The sequence below is a fragment of the Saccopteryx bilineata genome, chromosome 5 (assembly GCF_036850765.1).
Source record: "Saccopteryx bilineata isolate mSacBil1 chromosome 5, mSacBil1_pri_phased_curated, whole genome shotgun sequence".
Classification (NCBI taxonomy): Eukaryota; Metazoa; Chordata; class Mammalia; order Chiroptera; family Emballonuridae; genus Saccopteryx; species Saccopteryx bilineata.
In genome coordinates, this window is record NC_089494.1 from 34,164,404 (window position 1) to 34,180,373 (window position 15,970).

At 36.6% G+C, this 15,970-nt stretch overlaps 2 protein-coding genes across 8 annotated transcripts in view; one reads left to right on the forward strand and one right to left on the reverse strand.

The window, feature by feature from the left end:
• Positions 1-670: 670 nt before the first annotated feature.
• On the reverse strand, positions 671-11,694 carry NDUFB3 (NADH:ubiquinone oxidoreductase subunit B3). Its single transcript, XM_066233054.1, has 3 exons — positions 11,551-11,694; positions 5,597-5,750; positions 671-948 (listed from the first exon to the last, which is right to left on the reverse strand). Exons 2-3 carry the CDS (start codon positions 5,746-5,748, stop codon positions 792-794), a joined length of 309 nt encoding a protein of 102 aa, XP_066089151.1. The 5' UTR covers positions 5,749-5,750; positions 11,551-11,694; the 3' UTR covers positions 671-791.
• HYCC2 (hyccin PI4KA lipid kinase complex subunit 2) overlaps positions 11,669-15,970 on the forward strand; it is a 68,949-nt gene continuing 64,647 nt past the window's right edge. For 3 of the 7 annotated variants that reach the window (XM_066233051.1, XM_066233047.1, XM_066233052.1), the window contains exons 1-2: positions 11,847-12,000; positions 12,789-12,822. The gene's annotated coding sequence lies outside the window, so the exon portion shown is untranslated. The other 4 variants (XM_066233049.1, XM_066233046.1, XM_066233053.1 and 1 more) reach the window with 4 other exon arrangements.

Genomic DNA, 15,970 nt, shown 5'->3' on the forward strand with positions numbered 1-15,970 from the left:
AAGCCAGTCACAGAGAAAAATACTGTATGATTCCACTTACATGAGGTACTTAGAGAGTAGTCAAAATCAGAGATAGGAAGTAGAATGTGGTTGCCAGGTGCTGATGGAAGGGGAAACAGGGACTTATTGTTTAATGGGCATAAACTTTCAGTTTTAAAAGAGTTATGGAGATGGGTGATGGTGATAATTGCACATTATGAATGTACACTATTCACAAAAATTAAGGGTTTAGGGAACGTGCAGATACTCCAGTACTTTCAGCCTTTTATATAGTGCGTTTTCACCAATGAAATAAAAGCTGGTTTTGCATCTCATTTGTATAATTGAACAATTTTCTTTGATTTGATGTTTGCTTTTCTGATGCTTTTGTTTAATAAAAAAAAATCAAATGCTTCTTTTTATCACTTCATATTCATTTTGAAATATCCCCTAATTTTTGTGAGCAGCATATTTAGAACACCGTACACTAAAATATAGTTAAGATAGAAAATGTTATTACAATTTTAAAAATTAAAAAATAAAATTCTGTTAGAACATGCCCATTTGTTCAAGTATATGCTGGCTGTTAGCTATATATGCAGAATGCACTGCTGCTTGTACTCAAACCCTGTGTTCAAATCTCAGATGGCATAAGACACTTTTGTTTTTTTTAAAGAATGACAAAAACAGATGTGCACATATATTCTTTATTAAATCTTACTTGTATTCTTTAAGGGACACACAGATGAGTGAAGAAATCTTATTTTTATAAGAAAGTGAAGAAGCTACTAAGATACTTCCAGCTATGATCTTCAGTGATGCTTATTATCTTTATTCTGGGACTCCAGGTAATATTCAGCCCCTACAGCCACCACAAATGCAGCAAATCCCCATTTGAATCCTTTTAAGATTGCACCAAAAAAGGAAACATTGTTTGCAAAGCCACCCATGTATCTCCAAGCTTCGTTGCTAGAAGAAAAGGAAAAAATTGTAATCACACACAACTTATGTATAGTCATTGAGTAAAATACATTTAACTTTCATCTTTATAACAGTTATAAATGCAATTTTATGTAAGGTAAGCTAAGTGGACCAGGAATCTTTCTGAGGCATTGGATAATGCAGTCTATATGACCACATTTCACATATAAAAGAGAAGTAAAAACACTTGATTTCACATTCACAGCCATAATACTCAGAATTTTAGAAAATTCTCAAAAGCGAGACTTTCTTTGGCCCTATCTGCCACAGGTCAGCTGTGTGGCTTTGCCCATACTAGTCATTACAGCATCATGGGAAGAGGTAGTTGAAAGGTATTAATCTTTGCTCTGCCACTTACACTAGATTCACACACTTTATGGTGGGCAAGTTACTTAACCTGTTAGGGCCTGCTTCCTCTCCTACTCAGTGATGATCTATTTACCTTATAGTGTTGATATAAAGAATAAAAAAAGTAATGTATGATATATTTTGGCACAGAGAGTAAGTATATAACATATGACATTATTATTACTATTAATAAATTTCCCTGTCACTTCAGAAGACTGATTTCCTGCTCTGGCAATCATTTTTCTGAATACCCTAAAGAGAGACTGAAACAGAATTCAAAATAGACCTCTCGTGAAAGAATATCTTCTCTCACAGGCAGGGTAAATGAGTGGAAAAAAATCATGTTATAGAGGACAAAAACAAAAATCTGACTTAATAGAAAACATGAGAGCTAATCAAATATAATTGAGATACCAAAATCAGACAAACATATTAGAAGAAAGCTACAGAGTAATATCCTTCATGAATAGAGATGCAAATATTCTTAACAAAATTTTAGAAAATTGAATCAAGCAACATACATAAAGGATTATATATCATGATGAAATAGGATTTACCTTAGAAACTCAAGATTGATTTAATCTTTGAAAATCAATTAGAGTAATTCATCATATTAATAAAAAAACTATGAGCATCTAAATAGATGCAGAAAAAGTGTTTTACAAAATTCAACACGTATTAATAACAATAATAATAGCAATTCACAGTAACCTAGAAATAAACGAGAAATTCCTCAACTTGGTGAAGGGCATGTATGACCAGCCTATAGTTAAGATTATACTTAGTGGTGAAAGACTACATTCCCCCAACTAGGAAAAGGCAAGAATGTCCATTTATACCACTTTTATCCAACATTATACTTGCAGTGTCAGCCAGTATAATAATGTAAAGAAAATAGAATTAAAAGTTTATAGACTGAAAAGAAAGAATACTGTATTTGTACACAAAGGGATCAGTTATGAAGTAAAGTCTAAGGAATCTGTAAAAATAACAACTGTTAGAACTAGAAGTGAATTTAGCAAAGGAACATGATGCAAAGTCAATATATAAAACTGAATTGTATTTTTATATATTAGCAAAAACAATTGGAAATTGAAGTTTAAAAATACTATTTACAACACTATAAAAACATGAAATAATTCAGAATAAATTTAATAAAATACTGTATGTACAATACCTGTATAGAAAGCAATGAAACATTGCTGAGAAATTAAAGAGGATCTAACCTGTCCATGGACTAGAAGAGTCTATAGTGTTAAGATATTAATTATCCTCAACTGAGCTATAGATTCAATGAGATTCCAATTAAAATCCAAGCAGGTTTTTTATAGATACTGAAACTCAGTCTAAAATTTAAATGTAAAAAAAAAAATAAAAAAAATTAAATGTAAAAAAAAAATTTTAATGTAAATGCAAAAAATCCTGAATAGCTTAAAAAAATGGAGAGCTTATACTACCTGATTTGAAGACAGTGTGGTTTTGGCATAAGGATAGACATATTGATAAGGATAACAGAATAGAATCCAGAAACAGACCACACAGATACTGTCAACTGATTTTTGCCAAAGGTTATCAGCGTAAATCAATAGAGGAAAGACTGTCTTAACAAACAATGCTGGAACAAATGATGTCCAAATGCAAAAACATTAACTTTCACCTGACTGTTGGTAATACATTGGATAGAGACACTGAGGTCTCAGGTTTGAAAACCCGAGGACACCAGCTTGACTGCAGGGTTACCAGTTTAAGAGTGGGATCACGACATGATCTCATGGCCGCTGGTTTGAGCCCAAAGGTCATTGGCTTGAGACCAAGGTTGTTTGCTTGAGTACTTTCATTTTTAGCTCACGATATAAAAATTAACTAAAAATGGATCCTATGCCTAAGTGTAAAAAAGAACACCATAAAAACTTCTAAAAGACAGCATAGAAGAAAATTTAGGATGCAGAAAACACAAAACATAATAGAAAAAAAACGCCAGACTGGGACTTCCATCAAGATTTAAAACTCTGATAACATTACTAAGACAATAAAAAGATGAGCCACACTCCAGGAAAAAAAACATTTGCAAGACTTATATCTGATAAAGGACTTTAACATTAAAAATATAAAAGAAACTCTCATAAGTCAATAAAAAAATAAAAGAAGACAAACACCTGATAAATGGGCAAAAGATTTAAATAACAAATGTATAAGGTCTACTGGAAAGTTCTGTCCGTTTCCATCACAAGTTTCAACATGTAAGCACATGTTTATTTGGCGCATGTATGCCTCTCTATTTTTATCGCTTATACATACTGACGTAGCAAATTAACTTAAACAAAGTTGATTCACTTTGTGTGAATCGATAGTGTATCCATGGCTACTGATAAAGTTCATTTACGCCACTGTATTGTATACAAATTTCAACAAAGAAGAAATGCTACAGAAGCATGTAGAAATTTATTAAAAGTGTTTGGTGAAGGTACAGTTTCTGACAGGACATGCAGAAGATGGTACGAAAAATTCGAAACAGGTGATTTCGACCTTTCTGATAAGCCACGTTCTGGGCGACCATCTTTGATCCATGACGATGTTAAGACCATGTTGGAGCAAGATCCTTTTCCGACAACATTGAAGATCACAGAAAGGCTTACTTCAGCTCAGCAAACCATTTCGGACCATATTCGGAAGATAGTATTGGTGTGGAAATATATTATTTAATAAAGTTTATTGACGGTAAGAAAAATTTGTATTTTTTTTTAATTCCAAAAACGGACAGAACTTTCTGGTAGACCGTATATAAAACAAACAAACACCACAAATATCAAATAAGCACTGGAAAAGACTTATGATCATCAGTCTTCATGGAAATGCAAATATTAAAATCACAAACAGGCATCACATTCACTAAAATGACTAAAATGAAAAGACTTATAATACCAAGTGTTGATAAAAATATTGAACAAATGAAATTCTCATACATCGCTGCTGGGAATGCAAAATAGTACAGCTACTTTGGGAAACAGTTTGGCAGTTTTTTAATGAAAATAACCACATACTTATTATATGATCTCAAAACCCTACTCTTAGGTATTTACCCAAGAGAAATGAAAACAGTATTCTTGGGCAGATAAAATATATTATGCTCACTTTGTTAAAGATGGTGTGGCCCAGGTGATATTATTAGTTGCCCTTCCTGCTTGGGATGGGTGTGATTATGTTAATATGTGTTGGAGGAGGGCTTTCGCACCAAAAGGGTTTAAAAGGAAGAGAGATCATGTAGTTCCGAGAGAAGAGTGATTACGTTCTAAGAGGAGCCCATTCTGGAGGACAGCACAGAAAGGCCACATGGAGGAGGCCAGGAGAGGCAGCCAAGATGGTAGAGTGCTGAGAGAGAAGCCAGTTTGTGCAGTTTGTGCAGAGAGAAGGAGATGGGCAACAGAGGTGAATAAGTCTGGTGAGCTAGAGACCTTTGACTCCAGAAACTTGGATAAGTCAGTAGCTTTGTGAGCACTGAATGTGAGTGGGTTTTGGAGCCCAGTGTGTGTTTTTACTTGCCCGCAGGGTGCAAGCTAGGATTAAAGATGATGGCCCACTAGTTATTGGCTCCGATGTTTCATTACCGTCTGTCTGAATCTAATGCGAACCTGCATAGGCCAGGCGGCTGTAATGGTGGCTGTGGCTACTAGCTTTACAAGTATATTCACACAGACTTGTATTTGAATGATTATAGCATCTTTACTCATATAGTTAAAAACTTGAAACAACAGAAAAGGCAATTAATTGATTAACTGTAAATAAAATGAGGTATATACATACAATGGATATTATTCAGCAATTAAAAAAGGAAGGAACTACAGATATAATTTAACAATGTGCATAAGTCTTAAAAGCATTACACTAAATACAAGTGTCCATAATGAAAGGCTACATACTGTATGGTTCCAAGTGTATAAGAATCAGGAAAGAAAATACTATGGAAACAAAAAGCAGTTCAATGGTTGCCAGGGGTAGGATGGCATTGAAAGCAAAAGGGACAAGAGGAAACTTTTGGGGTTGATAGAAAGAGTCTGTATCATGACTGTGGCAGTGGTTATATAATTGCATACATTTGTCAAAATCCAGGGAATTAAATACTTAAGATGGGTAAATTTTACTATTTGTGAATGATACGTCAATAAAACTGATTTTAAAACTTTAATGTAAAAGCCATTTCCAGTGATTTTTTTTTAAAGGAAAATGCATTAAGAAGAAACATACTGATTCTCTAGGGTAAACTCTATCTAAATTATTTAATTAGTCTTACCGGCCCCACGGATCCCTGAGCCCTCGTGCAGCCAGCCTCTCCTGTACATTTTCTAATGGCGTCCCTTCTATCTTCCACTGTCTATAATCTGGAAGTTCCATTTTACTATGACCATGTTCATGTCCATGTCCATGTTCATGCCCATGGGCCATGTCTATATGAAAAGATTAACATGAGAGAAATATGCATTGTAGATATCAAATAACCAAGTTCATTATTAATGGTTTAAGGTGAAACATTTAAAGTTAACGTTTTAAAAAGGAGAACCAATAAAAATACTCAAAAATTCTGAGTTAAGAAGTTTTAACAAATGGTGTATTATCAAATAACTAGTGAAATGTTAAGTTAGAAAATACATATAAAAACATAAAAAAAGAAAAATAATCAGTAATCCCATCAGAGATAATCATTTATTTTTTCATTTCTTCATTAAAATAATGGCAGACATTTATTGGGCCCTATGTGCCAAGTACTTTATAGGTATTAACTCTGTTATTTCCAAAACTCTATGAACTTAAATTATGATCATTATCCCCATTTTATAGATGACAACAATGAGGGTCCATGAAGGTAACTTTCTGAAGGTAACAAAAATAGTAAATGATCCAAATGGATTTTGAACCGGACAGTTTGGTTTCAGAGCCCTTGTTCCTAATTTCTAAGCAATTCTTGTTTCCTTCCTTTTAGTCCTTGCATACTGCATAGATATGCATAACAAAGATATTTTACATACTGATTTGTTACTGCTCTCTTCAGATGATCCTAGTAAAATGCAGCATTGTGTTTAAATACATGTGATCACATAATTTTTTTGTAAAGAGCCAAATAGTAAATATTTTAGACTTTGTGGGCAAAAAGGTAAAATCAAGAATATTGTATAGACACTTATATAACGAGAGAAAACAAATTTCCACAAATACTTCATTGAGAAAATTCAAAACATACTGAGTATAATTCTTTGTAATACAGGTCTATTGATGAGGAAAACTGATTTTTTTTTTTACAGAGACAGAAAAAGAGTCAGAGAGAGGGATAGACAGGGTCTGACAGGAACAGAAAGAGATGAGAAGCATCAATCATTAGTTTCTCATTCTGCGTTGCAACACCTTAGTTGTTCATTGATGCTTTCTCATATGAGCCTTGACTGCGGGCCTACAGCAGACCGAGTAACCCCTTGCTCAAGCCAGCAACCTTGGGTCCAAGCTGGTGAGCTTTTGCTCAAACCAGATAAGCCTGCGCTCAAGCTGGTGACCTCAGGGTCTCAAACCTGGGTCCTCGGCATCCCAGTCCGACACTCTATCCACTGCGCCACTGCCTGGTCAGGCAGAATTCTTTTTTGGGGAGGTAACATTTTGGTTAACTAGAACTTAAAGTTTAGTGTTCCTTAATATCAAATTGATTGTACATGTTTGTCTGTAAAAAACCATTCTTAGCTCACAGCCTGTACAAAAAAATGAAAATGGGTTAAACTTGGCCAGCAGGCTATAGTTTGCTGACTACTAAACTATAGCAACAGAGACCATAGGATCCCTTTTTAATTGATGTTTGCATCCTTAAATAAAATATGCCTTCAATAGTAATATAAAGAGTTTAGTTTGACCAGGGTTATTTTTATAGATAACATAAAAAAAAGATTTCAGCTTAGTTTCCAGTTAAACTGCTATGAATCTGAAATTAAGCAAGTATTAATTAATAATGCAATACTGTAAATTTATATAAAATTAGCAGTAGCAAATTTTTTAATTCATTTTTAGAGAAGAGAGAAAGGGTGGGGGAGGAGCAGGAAGTATCAACTCCTATATTTGCCTTGACCAGGCAAGCCCAGGGTTTCAAACTGGTGACCTCAGCATTCCAGGTTGATGCTTTATCTACTGTGTCACCACAGGTCAGCAGTAGCAAATCTCTGCTCTCCAGAAATAAAACCAAACCAAATAAATATTACCATTATTTTTGCATTTATAACTATGAACAGGACCAATAATAAGGCAGGATTCTTTAACTGCATTTTAGAAGACAGTGTTCAATATTAGCTAGTGTATACTGAAGATATATTATGTGAAATGTGCATTCATTAAACAATTTCCAAGAATATAAGGAAAAACTGTACACAGTAATTCTGAGAAATTAACATTTAATATTTACATTTATAGATGTTAAGATATGACAAAACATTACATTGATGATTTTCACATTTAAAAGAATAAAAACCAATACTCACCAAACACAAGTTAAAACTACAACATTCATTAAAAAACTACAATATTAATAACTATGAATGAAATATTTAACCCATTATTTCATTATTTGGTAGAGTCAATACGTAACACAAAGAAAAAATTTACGGTTTCAGATTTCAGACTGACCTATGAATTTCAATGTCATTACAAAAAACTTTCAGAATAGTTTAATTACAATGATAATATTTTGACTTCTTCAAACCGTGTTTTTAAAAAAAAATTTTTTTGTAAGGAATGTTTCATTCCAAAAATGTTTAAACAGATTACAAGATAAACCTTTATTTTGGCAAATGTCAATTCTAGAATATTAACACTAATTAAGTATTAATGTACTTAGAAGAGAATACAAGAACATCAAAATTTTTTTGTCAAAAAGTTTGATTTTAGCCCTGGCCGGTTGGCTCAGCGGTAGAGCGTCGGCCTAGCGTGCGGAGGACCCGGGTTCGATTCCCGGCCAGGGCACACAGGAGAAGCGCCCATTTGCTTCTCCACCCCTCCGCCACGCTTTCCCTCTCTGTCTCTCTCTTCCCCTCCCGCAGCCAAGGCTCCATTGGAGCAAAGATGGCCCGGGCGCTGGGGATGGCTCTGTGGCCTCTGCCCCAGGCGCTAGAGTGGCTCTGGTCGCAACATGGCGACGCCCAGGATGGGCAGAGCAACGCCCCCTGGTGGGCGTGCCGGGTGGATCCCGGTCGGGCGCATGCGGGAGTCTGTCTGACTGTCTCTCCCTGTTTCCAGCTTCAGAAAAATGAAAAAAAAAAAAAAAAAAGTTTGATTTTGAAAATAAAATAGGAACATTACCATAGTATGGAGGTTATTTCAAAGTTACAGTATTACTATGCTTAAAACATTAGGTAATTTGGAAGACATATCTTTGAAAGAAAACATGAAAGTAGACATAACTTTTCCTAAACAAACTTCTTTTAATAAATGCTATGTTTTCTCTCCTACCTAATTAAAATATTTCAGTACTAAATAGAATATTTCAATAATCTTCGCCAGAAAGAACAAAAAGTTGAACACTATTTCTATGGAACTTTTCATTTTCTTTTAAAAATCATTTCTACTTCAGAATAGGCATAAGTCAAACAATGATATCCTCATCACTCGAGGGAAGTTTGGAATTCTACTTAAGTGCATGTAGACTTTGGTACTATACAGATCTGGCATCAAATTCTGGATGACCATCAATAGCTGTAAAATGGCAAATCATTTAATCTCTATGAACTTTAGTTTATTCATGTAAATGATAAAACCTACCTTGCAGCAGTGTGAGAAATGGGAAAAGCACATTGTGATGAGCCTTCTCCCTTCAAACCCAAGTGGTGAGAATGTGACAACATACTACCCTGTAAAACTGTTTGGCATAACCTAGAAAAGCTTACCATTTGAATACCTTATGGCCTAGCAAATCTGCACTATCCAATATGGCAGCCACTAGTATTTGAATGTGGTTAGTGTGACTAGAAAAAACTGGGGAACTAGACTTTCTATTTGATTTTAATTTCAAAATGGATTCTCAAATTAGTTACTGGAAAATTTAAAGTGTATTTTGAATACTCAGTTAAAAATATATTATAATTTTATGTTTCTTTTCACCTTTTTAATATGGTTACTAAGAAATTTTAAATTACATATGGGTCTTCCATTATATTTCCATTGAACAACACACTACTCTAGAGAAACTCTTGCATGTGTATGATGATATATTTTATAAGAATCTTTTTAACCACATTGTTGACGCTAGCCCCCAAACTGTAAACAACCCAAATATCCAACAACAATAATGGACTGATTATGAAAGAGTCACCTATGGAATATAGTCAATGAAAAACAACATGCAACAGTATAAAATAATCTTAAAAATATAATGAGCCATAGGTGAATGATAAAAAAATATATACACTTTGATCCCATTAATATAAATTTAAAAACCTAACTATTCATTTTTTAGAATGTACTTTAGATGGAAAATTAAAGTAAAACAAGTGAGTGCTTATCACAAGTCAGGATAGTAGTTACCTCTTGTTGGAGGACATAAAATAAGAGCTCTAAAAGGAGCTTGTAAGGCAGTGTTTTCAAAATTTTTTTAAGTGAGAGGTGAGGAGGCAAAGAGACAGATTCCTCCATGTGCCTGGACGGGGATCCGATGGGGATCCACCGGGCAAGCCCCCTACTGGCCAATGCTGTGCCCATCTAGGGCTGCTGCTCCCTTGCTTGGCAATTGAGCTATTTCAGCGCCTGAGGCAAAGGCATGGAGCCATCCTCAGTGCCTGGGGCCAACTTTGCTCAAACCATTGGAGCCATGGCTGCAGGAGAGGAAGAAAGAAAGAAAGAGAGAGAGAGAGAGAGAGAGAGAGAGAGAGAGAGAAAGAGAGAAGATGGAGCAGTGGAGAAGCAGATGGTTGCTTCTCCTGTGTGCCCTAACCAGGAATTGAACCTGGGACATCCACATGTCAGGCCAATGCTATACCACTGAGCCAATTCAGTTTATTTTTAATTCTTATACCTCAAAGGAGCTTTTTTTGGACAGCTGTTTTCCTTATCACATTCTCACCTCCCACCCCCAATTAAATTTTAATACCACGGGTATATTGTATATGTTTATGTATTGTGGCTCTTTGGAGGGCCACACACCACTGTAGTATCTAAGATTTTTTCAACACCCCTTCCATCCTCTCAGAACCAATTTTCACCTGCTTGAAGGTCATTCTCTTCTGTTGAGAATACACGTTCTAAGTTATTGGCAATGCTTTATTTCCTAACTTGAAGGGTAGTTACTCAAGTGTTTACTTAATTATAGTTTAAAATGTACTTATGTTTTATATGTTTTATATATCCTTTTGTTATGTATACTTTACAGTAAGAAAACTAAATAAAGTGACAAATTATGTCAAGGACTCAACAATGGGTCATTACGTCCAGCCCAGATCTGTTCAAACAATAGCAAGAAAATTAGTTCAACAAAGAAAAACCATGTAATTATTAAATTTTAAAAAGCTACCCACCTATGTTTGGAGTGAACTTACAGTTTGGTGAATATTAACCTCTACTAAAGGAGGCTGACAACCCTAAGAAGAAAATAAGATAATGCCACCTAAATTACATGTAATTTTACGGTTTACGAAGGACTTTCAAGTATACATATCAATTCTCTCCCACTTTTAAAACTGTGGATACTATAAGAACATTAGAAAATTAAAGACAAATGTGTCCCATCCAGTCTCTGCACTTATGTATATGCAAATTTAAAATAGTAAAATATTTAGGGTAAATCACTCTATAAATGGATGTGATTTTGTACCCTGTTTACATTGTGTCAAAAACATTTGTACCAAAAAAAAGAAAATTCACTTAAAACTATACATATTTATGAGGCAGGCATAATTACTTTTACTTCACATATTTTCGATTTGGGGGCTGTTTTGCTTTTATTCAATTCAAAGGTAATCCAAAAAACACGCGGCGGCTGGTGGCAGAGGAGGGAAAAAGTATCTGGACTTATTAACTACAGTAATTCTCACTGTATCCATTTACAGCCACCCTTGACGACCCCAGAACTTCGTAGTTCTCTCTCCCTAGTTCTTGGATCTCCTTTCCTGTGGAGCTACACACTGTCATCATCCTTGTTTACTTAGTCTCTTCCTTTCCAAATTCCTCAATATAAGAGTCTCATTCTTATTCCCAGTTAAGAGATCTCCCCCCAACTCTCTTATTTACCTGAAAGCAATCTGACCTCTCAGGACATTCAATATTCAACCCTTCAGCCGGAGCCAACCGGAAACGGAAGTTATTACTTCGAGTACCTTTCCGCAGGAAAGCCGAGAAGTCGTTTAACGTTCCGGCATGGGGTCACAGATTTACGGACGAGGTGGTGATGACGCGAAGGACGCTGAACGTTGACATTGTTCTGCATAGCTGTGCATTCGTAGTCTGATTAAGAGAAATTGTGGAGGACAGAGGGTGAGCAAGAGGTGGTGTTTCCTTGCTTGGAGACCGGAATCCTTAGACATTGCACAGAGAGGAGGGTCGCGGACATCCTGCAGCCAATCAGTGAGACTGTTGTTGGAGCGTGGACTCACCCAGTGGGAGGGCTGGTTGTTGCGCTGCAGTTGGCAGGCTGCTGCGGGAGGCGGTGGCGGTAAGAAGGCAGAGGCAGCCGGGTGACAGGTAGGCGGCCGCGCTGTCCTTGGGGGACGCAGAGGACTGCTACATCAGGAGGGAGTTTCATCTCCTCCAGCTGCAGGAACAATAAAGGGGATCTGACCAAGGTGGTCCAGGAAGGTTATAGCTGGAGTGCAGGTGGTTCCGGAATCTTTCGTAGACCAGGTAGCACCTTGGGAGGGTCGTGAGGAAAAGGCGGCTGAGGCGGGTGGAGGGTGAGCCCGGTGCGGCGACGTGGGGGCCCAGGGCGTGGGGGGCTGCGGTGGCGCCAGCAAAGAGCAGAGAGGCGGGAGCAAGACGGTGTCGTGAGGGCTGGAGGAATTCCTTGCACGAAGCTCGGAGAGAGAAAAGGACGCAGCATTTCAGGCACCTGAGAGAAATCCTAGAGCTTGCTTCTTAGGGCCGTTTCCCGGGGTGAGAAGGGGGAGCGGAGAAGAAAGGTAAGCTATTTACTGGCGGTCAGACTCTCGGAATTCTTTATAGCTATACATTATGTAACCCTTGGCTGTTACTTACTCAAACAACTAGGTTGTCCCTCTTGGAAGAGGAAGTCTAGTAAACCATTGATGTATCACGATAGTTTTTTAGTTGGTTGAGGGTTTTCCACCCTGACAGACTCTGGAAGCGTGGAAGCGTGAAGGGTAGAGAAGTCACGACGAGCTCATCCCAGACATGGACTTGAGAGAGTCGTTAGCTTGAGATGAGCATGGCCAGGTTCACGTTTTGTAGTTCATGAATGTATTTGTTTTGAGGGTCAAGGCTTATTACAAATGCTTCTTTTTTCTAATCTTCAGGAAATTGGAGAGCCTCAAAAATCAATAGTAGGAGGTAAGTGCATATTGGAAAATGACAAGAAATTTCATTTTTAGATATTACTCCCTAGATATTGTGTATGTTAGAGACTGAAAATAAGGTCTGAATGGGGAGACAGGGCATGCAAAAGTCATTTATTAACTGATTTACTCTATAAGTCTGAGAAACTGGTTCTGTATTATTTCTAAGGTTTAAAAAAATGCTTTTGAACCTTTCTGACAGAAGATGTATTTACATACATAAATAACTATGAACACATAATTATGTTTTTTCTTAGTTTTTATAATTCATTTTTTATGCAATGAAATGTACAATTAATAGAGGAATTTCATTAAGTATGTGTTATGGCAGGACAAACTACGATAAAAAGTTGGTTCTATATTAGTGTGTCACAAAACCTAAATCAACAACTCATTTATTTGTCTAAAAATATTTGGTAAGGAGAGTTGGATCAGTAGAGTTTATTTGTTAATTCTGAAATGTTTGGAGTACTGACATATTTATCAATGCTTCAGATAAAAATTTTGACACTTGGTGTTTTCGCTGTCTTTATTATATTTATACTTTTTACAAGAGTAATACTGTCTCAGTCACAAAGAATAGTTCTGCTTCTATTTTAGTTGCAGTTATGTAGTGTGAGTACCTGTGAACAAATCTGCTTTTATGTAGGGTGGTGTGTGTATGTGTGAGTGAGTGTTTCTTATTATGTAATCAGCCTACTAGAGCTGTCTTAGAGAACTAATGGCTGATTTTGAATGGCCAATAGGTGTCATTGTAGAATGCAATCAAGTTGAACAATTGAGTAGGAAATTACTAAGTGATTTAAAACATTAGTTCAAATTAAAATATAGTAATAATTGGCTGATTATGCATCATTTGAAGTCTACTTCTCTGACACATTTCAGTATCTGAGATGTTTATAAGGAATTTGAAACAGTGGCTATTAAGAAATATAATCATTTGCTCTAAAATGGACTTTGAAAGCTTGTTTTTAAATCTAACTCTTAAGCCATCCTCACATGCAATGGATTTAGTTTGATTTATTTATTTTTTTGTGTGTATGTGAGAGAGAGGGACAGATAGGGACAGACAGACAGGAAGGGAGAGAGAGGAGAAGCATTAGTTCTTCGTTGTGGCACCTTAGTTGTTCATTGATTGCTTTTTCATATGTGACTTGATGGGGGGGGGGCTCCAGCAGAGCGAGTGACCCCTTGCTCAAGCCAGCGACCTTGGGCTTCAAGCCTGCAACCTTTGGGCTCAAGCCAGCAACCATGGGGTCATGTCTGTGATCCCACGCTCAAGCCAGCGACCCTGTGCTCTGGCTGGTGAGCCTGCACTCCAACCAGATGAGCCCTTGCTCAAGCCAGCTGCCTCAGGGTTTTGAACCTGGGCCCTCTGGGGTTTTGAATCTGGGCCCTCTGTGTTCCAGGCCAACAATCTATCCACTGCTCCACCACCTGATCAGGCTGATTATTTTTTAATAAACAATTTGGGGATCTTATAGTAGTTTATTAAGTTCTAGAATGATTAAGATTTTAGCTTGACTCAGCTTTATAATAGAAAAATCAATACTGCATAATAAAAAAACTAAAATGATAAAATATGGGCAGAAAGTCTCCAAACAAGTTGTCAGTAGCACAAAATAGTACTTTGTTATTATTCTTTTAGTTAAATAAAAGAGGAATTTTTGTGTTTCAAGATCTTTGGCTCCTTAGGGTTTGGTTGTTGTTTTTTGTTTGTTTTGTGGCAGAGAGACAGATAGAGGGACAGAGAAGGACAGACAGACAGGAAGGGAGAGAGAAGCATCAATTCTTTGTTGCGGCTCCTTAGTTGTTCACTGATTGCTTTCTTATATGTGCCTTGACCGGGGGGCTGCGGCAGAGTGAGTGACCCCTTGCTCAAGCCAGTGACCTTGGGCTTCAAGCCAGTGACCTTTGGGCTCAAGCCAGCAACCAGATCCCACACTCAAGCTGGTGACCTTGGGGTTTTGAACCTGGGTCATCTGTGTCCCAGTCTGATGCTCTATCCACTGCGCCACCGCCTGGTCAGGCTTAGGGTTTTTTTGATGTCCAGACTAGTTTTGGTTTACTTTTTTGTCTAGCTAGTAGACTATTTTTCTCAGGATGATGTACTGAACGTTTTTGATTGTTTAAAATATGATGTGGCCTGACCTGTGGTGGCGCAGTGGATAAAGCGTCAACCTGGAAATACTGAGGTTGCTGGTTCAAAACCCTGGGCTTGCCTGGTCAAGGCACATATGGGAGTTGATGCTTCCTGCTCCTCCCCCGCCCCCTTCTCTATAATAAATAAATAAAATCTTAAAAAAAAAAACTTAAAAAAAATAAAATATGATGTGATGGATTATGGAGGAAAGTGGCACAGAAAGCTCTGAAGGTGGCTTACAGTTGGTGTGAGTACAGCTCCTTACCTGAAGATCCTTCTGTTGAGCTCTTGTCATTTTTTAGCTCTGCTCCTTTTATTGCTATTAATACAATGTTAAGAATAAAGTTGGGCCTAATTCAGAAAATCTCCGTGAAAGTGGATTATATCAGAATAATCTTGGAGTTAATTTTTTTTTCTTAAGGCATATGGACACATACCCCTTAGTGGTAGGGGGAATGTGAGGGGAAATAGATACACATATTTTGAAGGAAAAAAACCTAGATTATATGATTCACCACTGACTTCTACTTTCAATCATTGATCTAATTCAAAGCTCTCCTACCTGTGATATGAACCAGTAACAGTAATTTTTGGTTGAGAGAAAGGCCTACCAAATCTACCAATAATTTTATAGCTCAATAAATTTTTATCATTTAATGTCATAGCTAAGACAGATTTTTTAGCCAGGAGCTAAAGTTGCCAGAAATAAAAATTGTGCTGAATGTTTTGGTTTGGATTAGTTTTTACTTGACACTTAGCTGCTTTTCATAAATCAAACTAATTTCTTTCACAATTCAAACTTGTGAAAATTTGCACAGATATTTATTTATATCTTGTTCTCTCAGAGTGTCTGAAAGCTATCTAATTCTAGAATCAAAATACAATTGGAAAATAAGAATTGGAAGTTTTCTTGATTAAAGGTCTTTTTGCAGTATTGTTGCAGTACAAAATAGATGCATGTTTAGCTTTTGTGTAAACATTCACTCAATAATATAAAGTA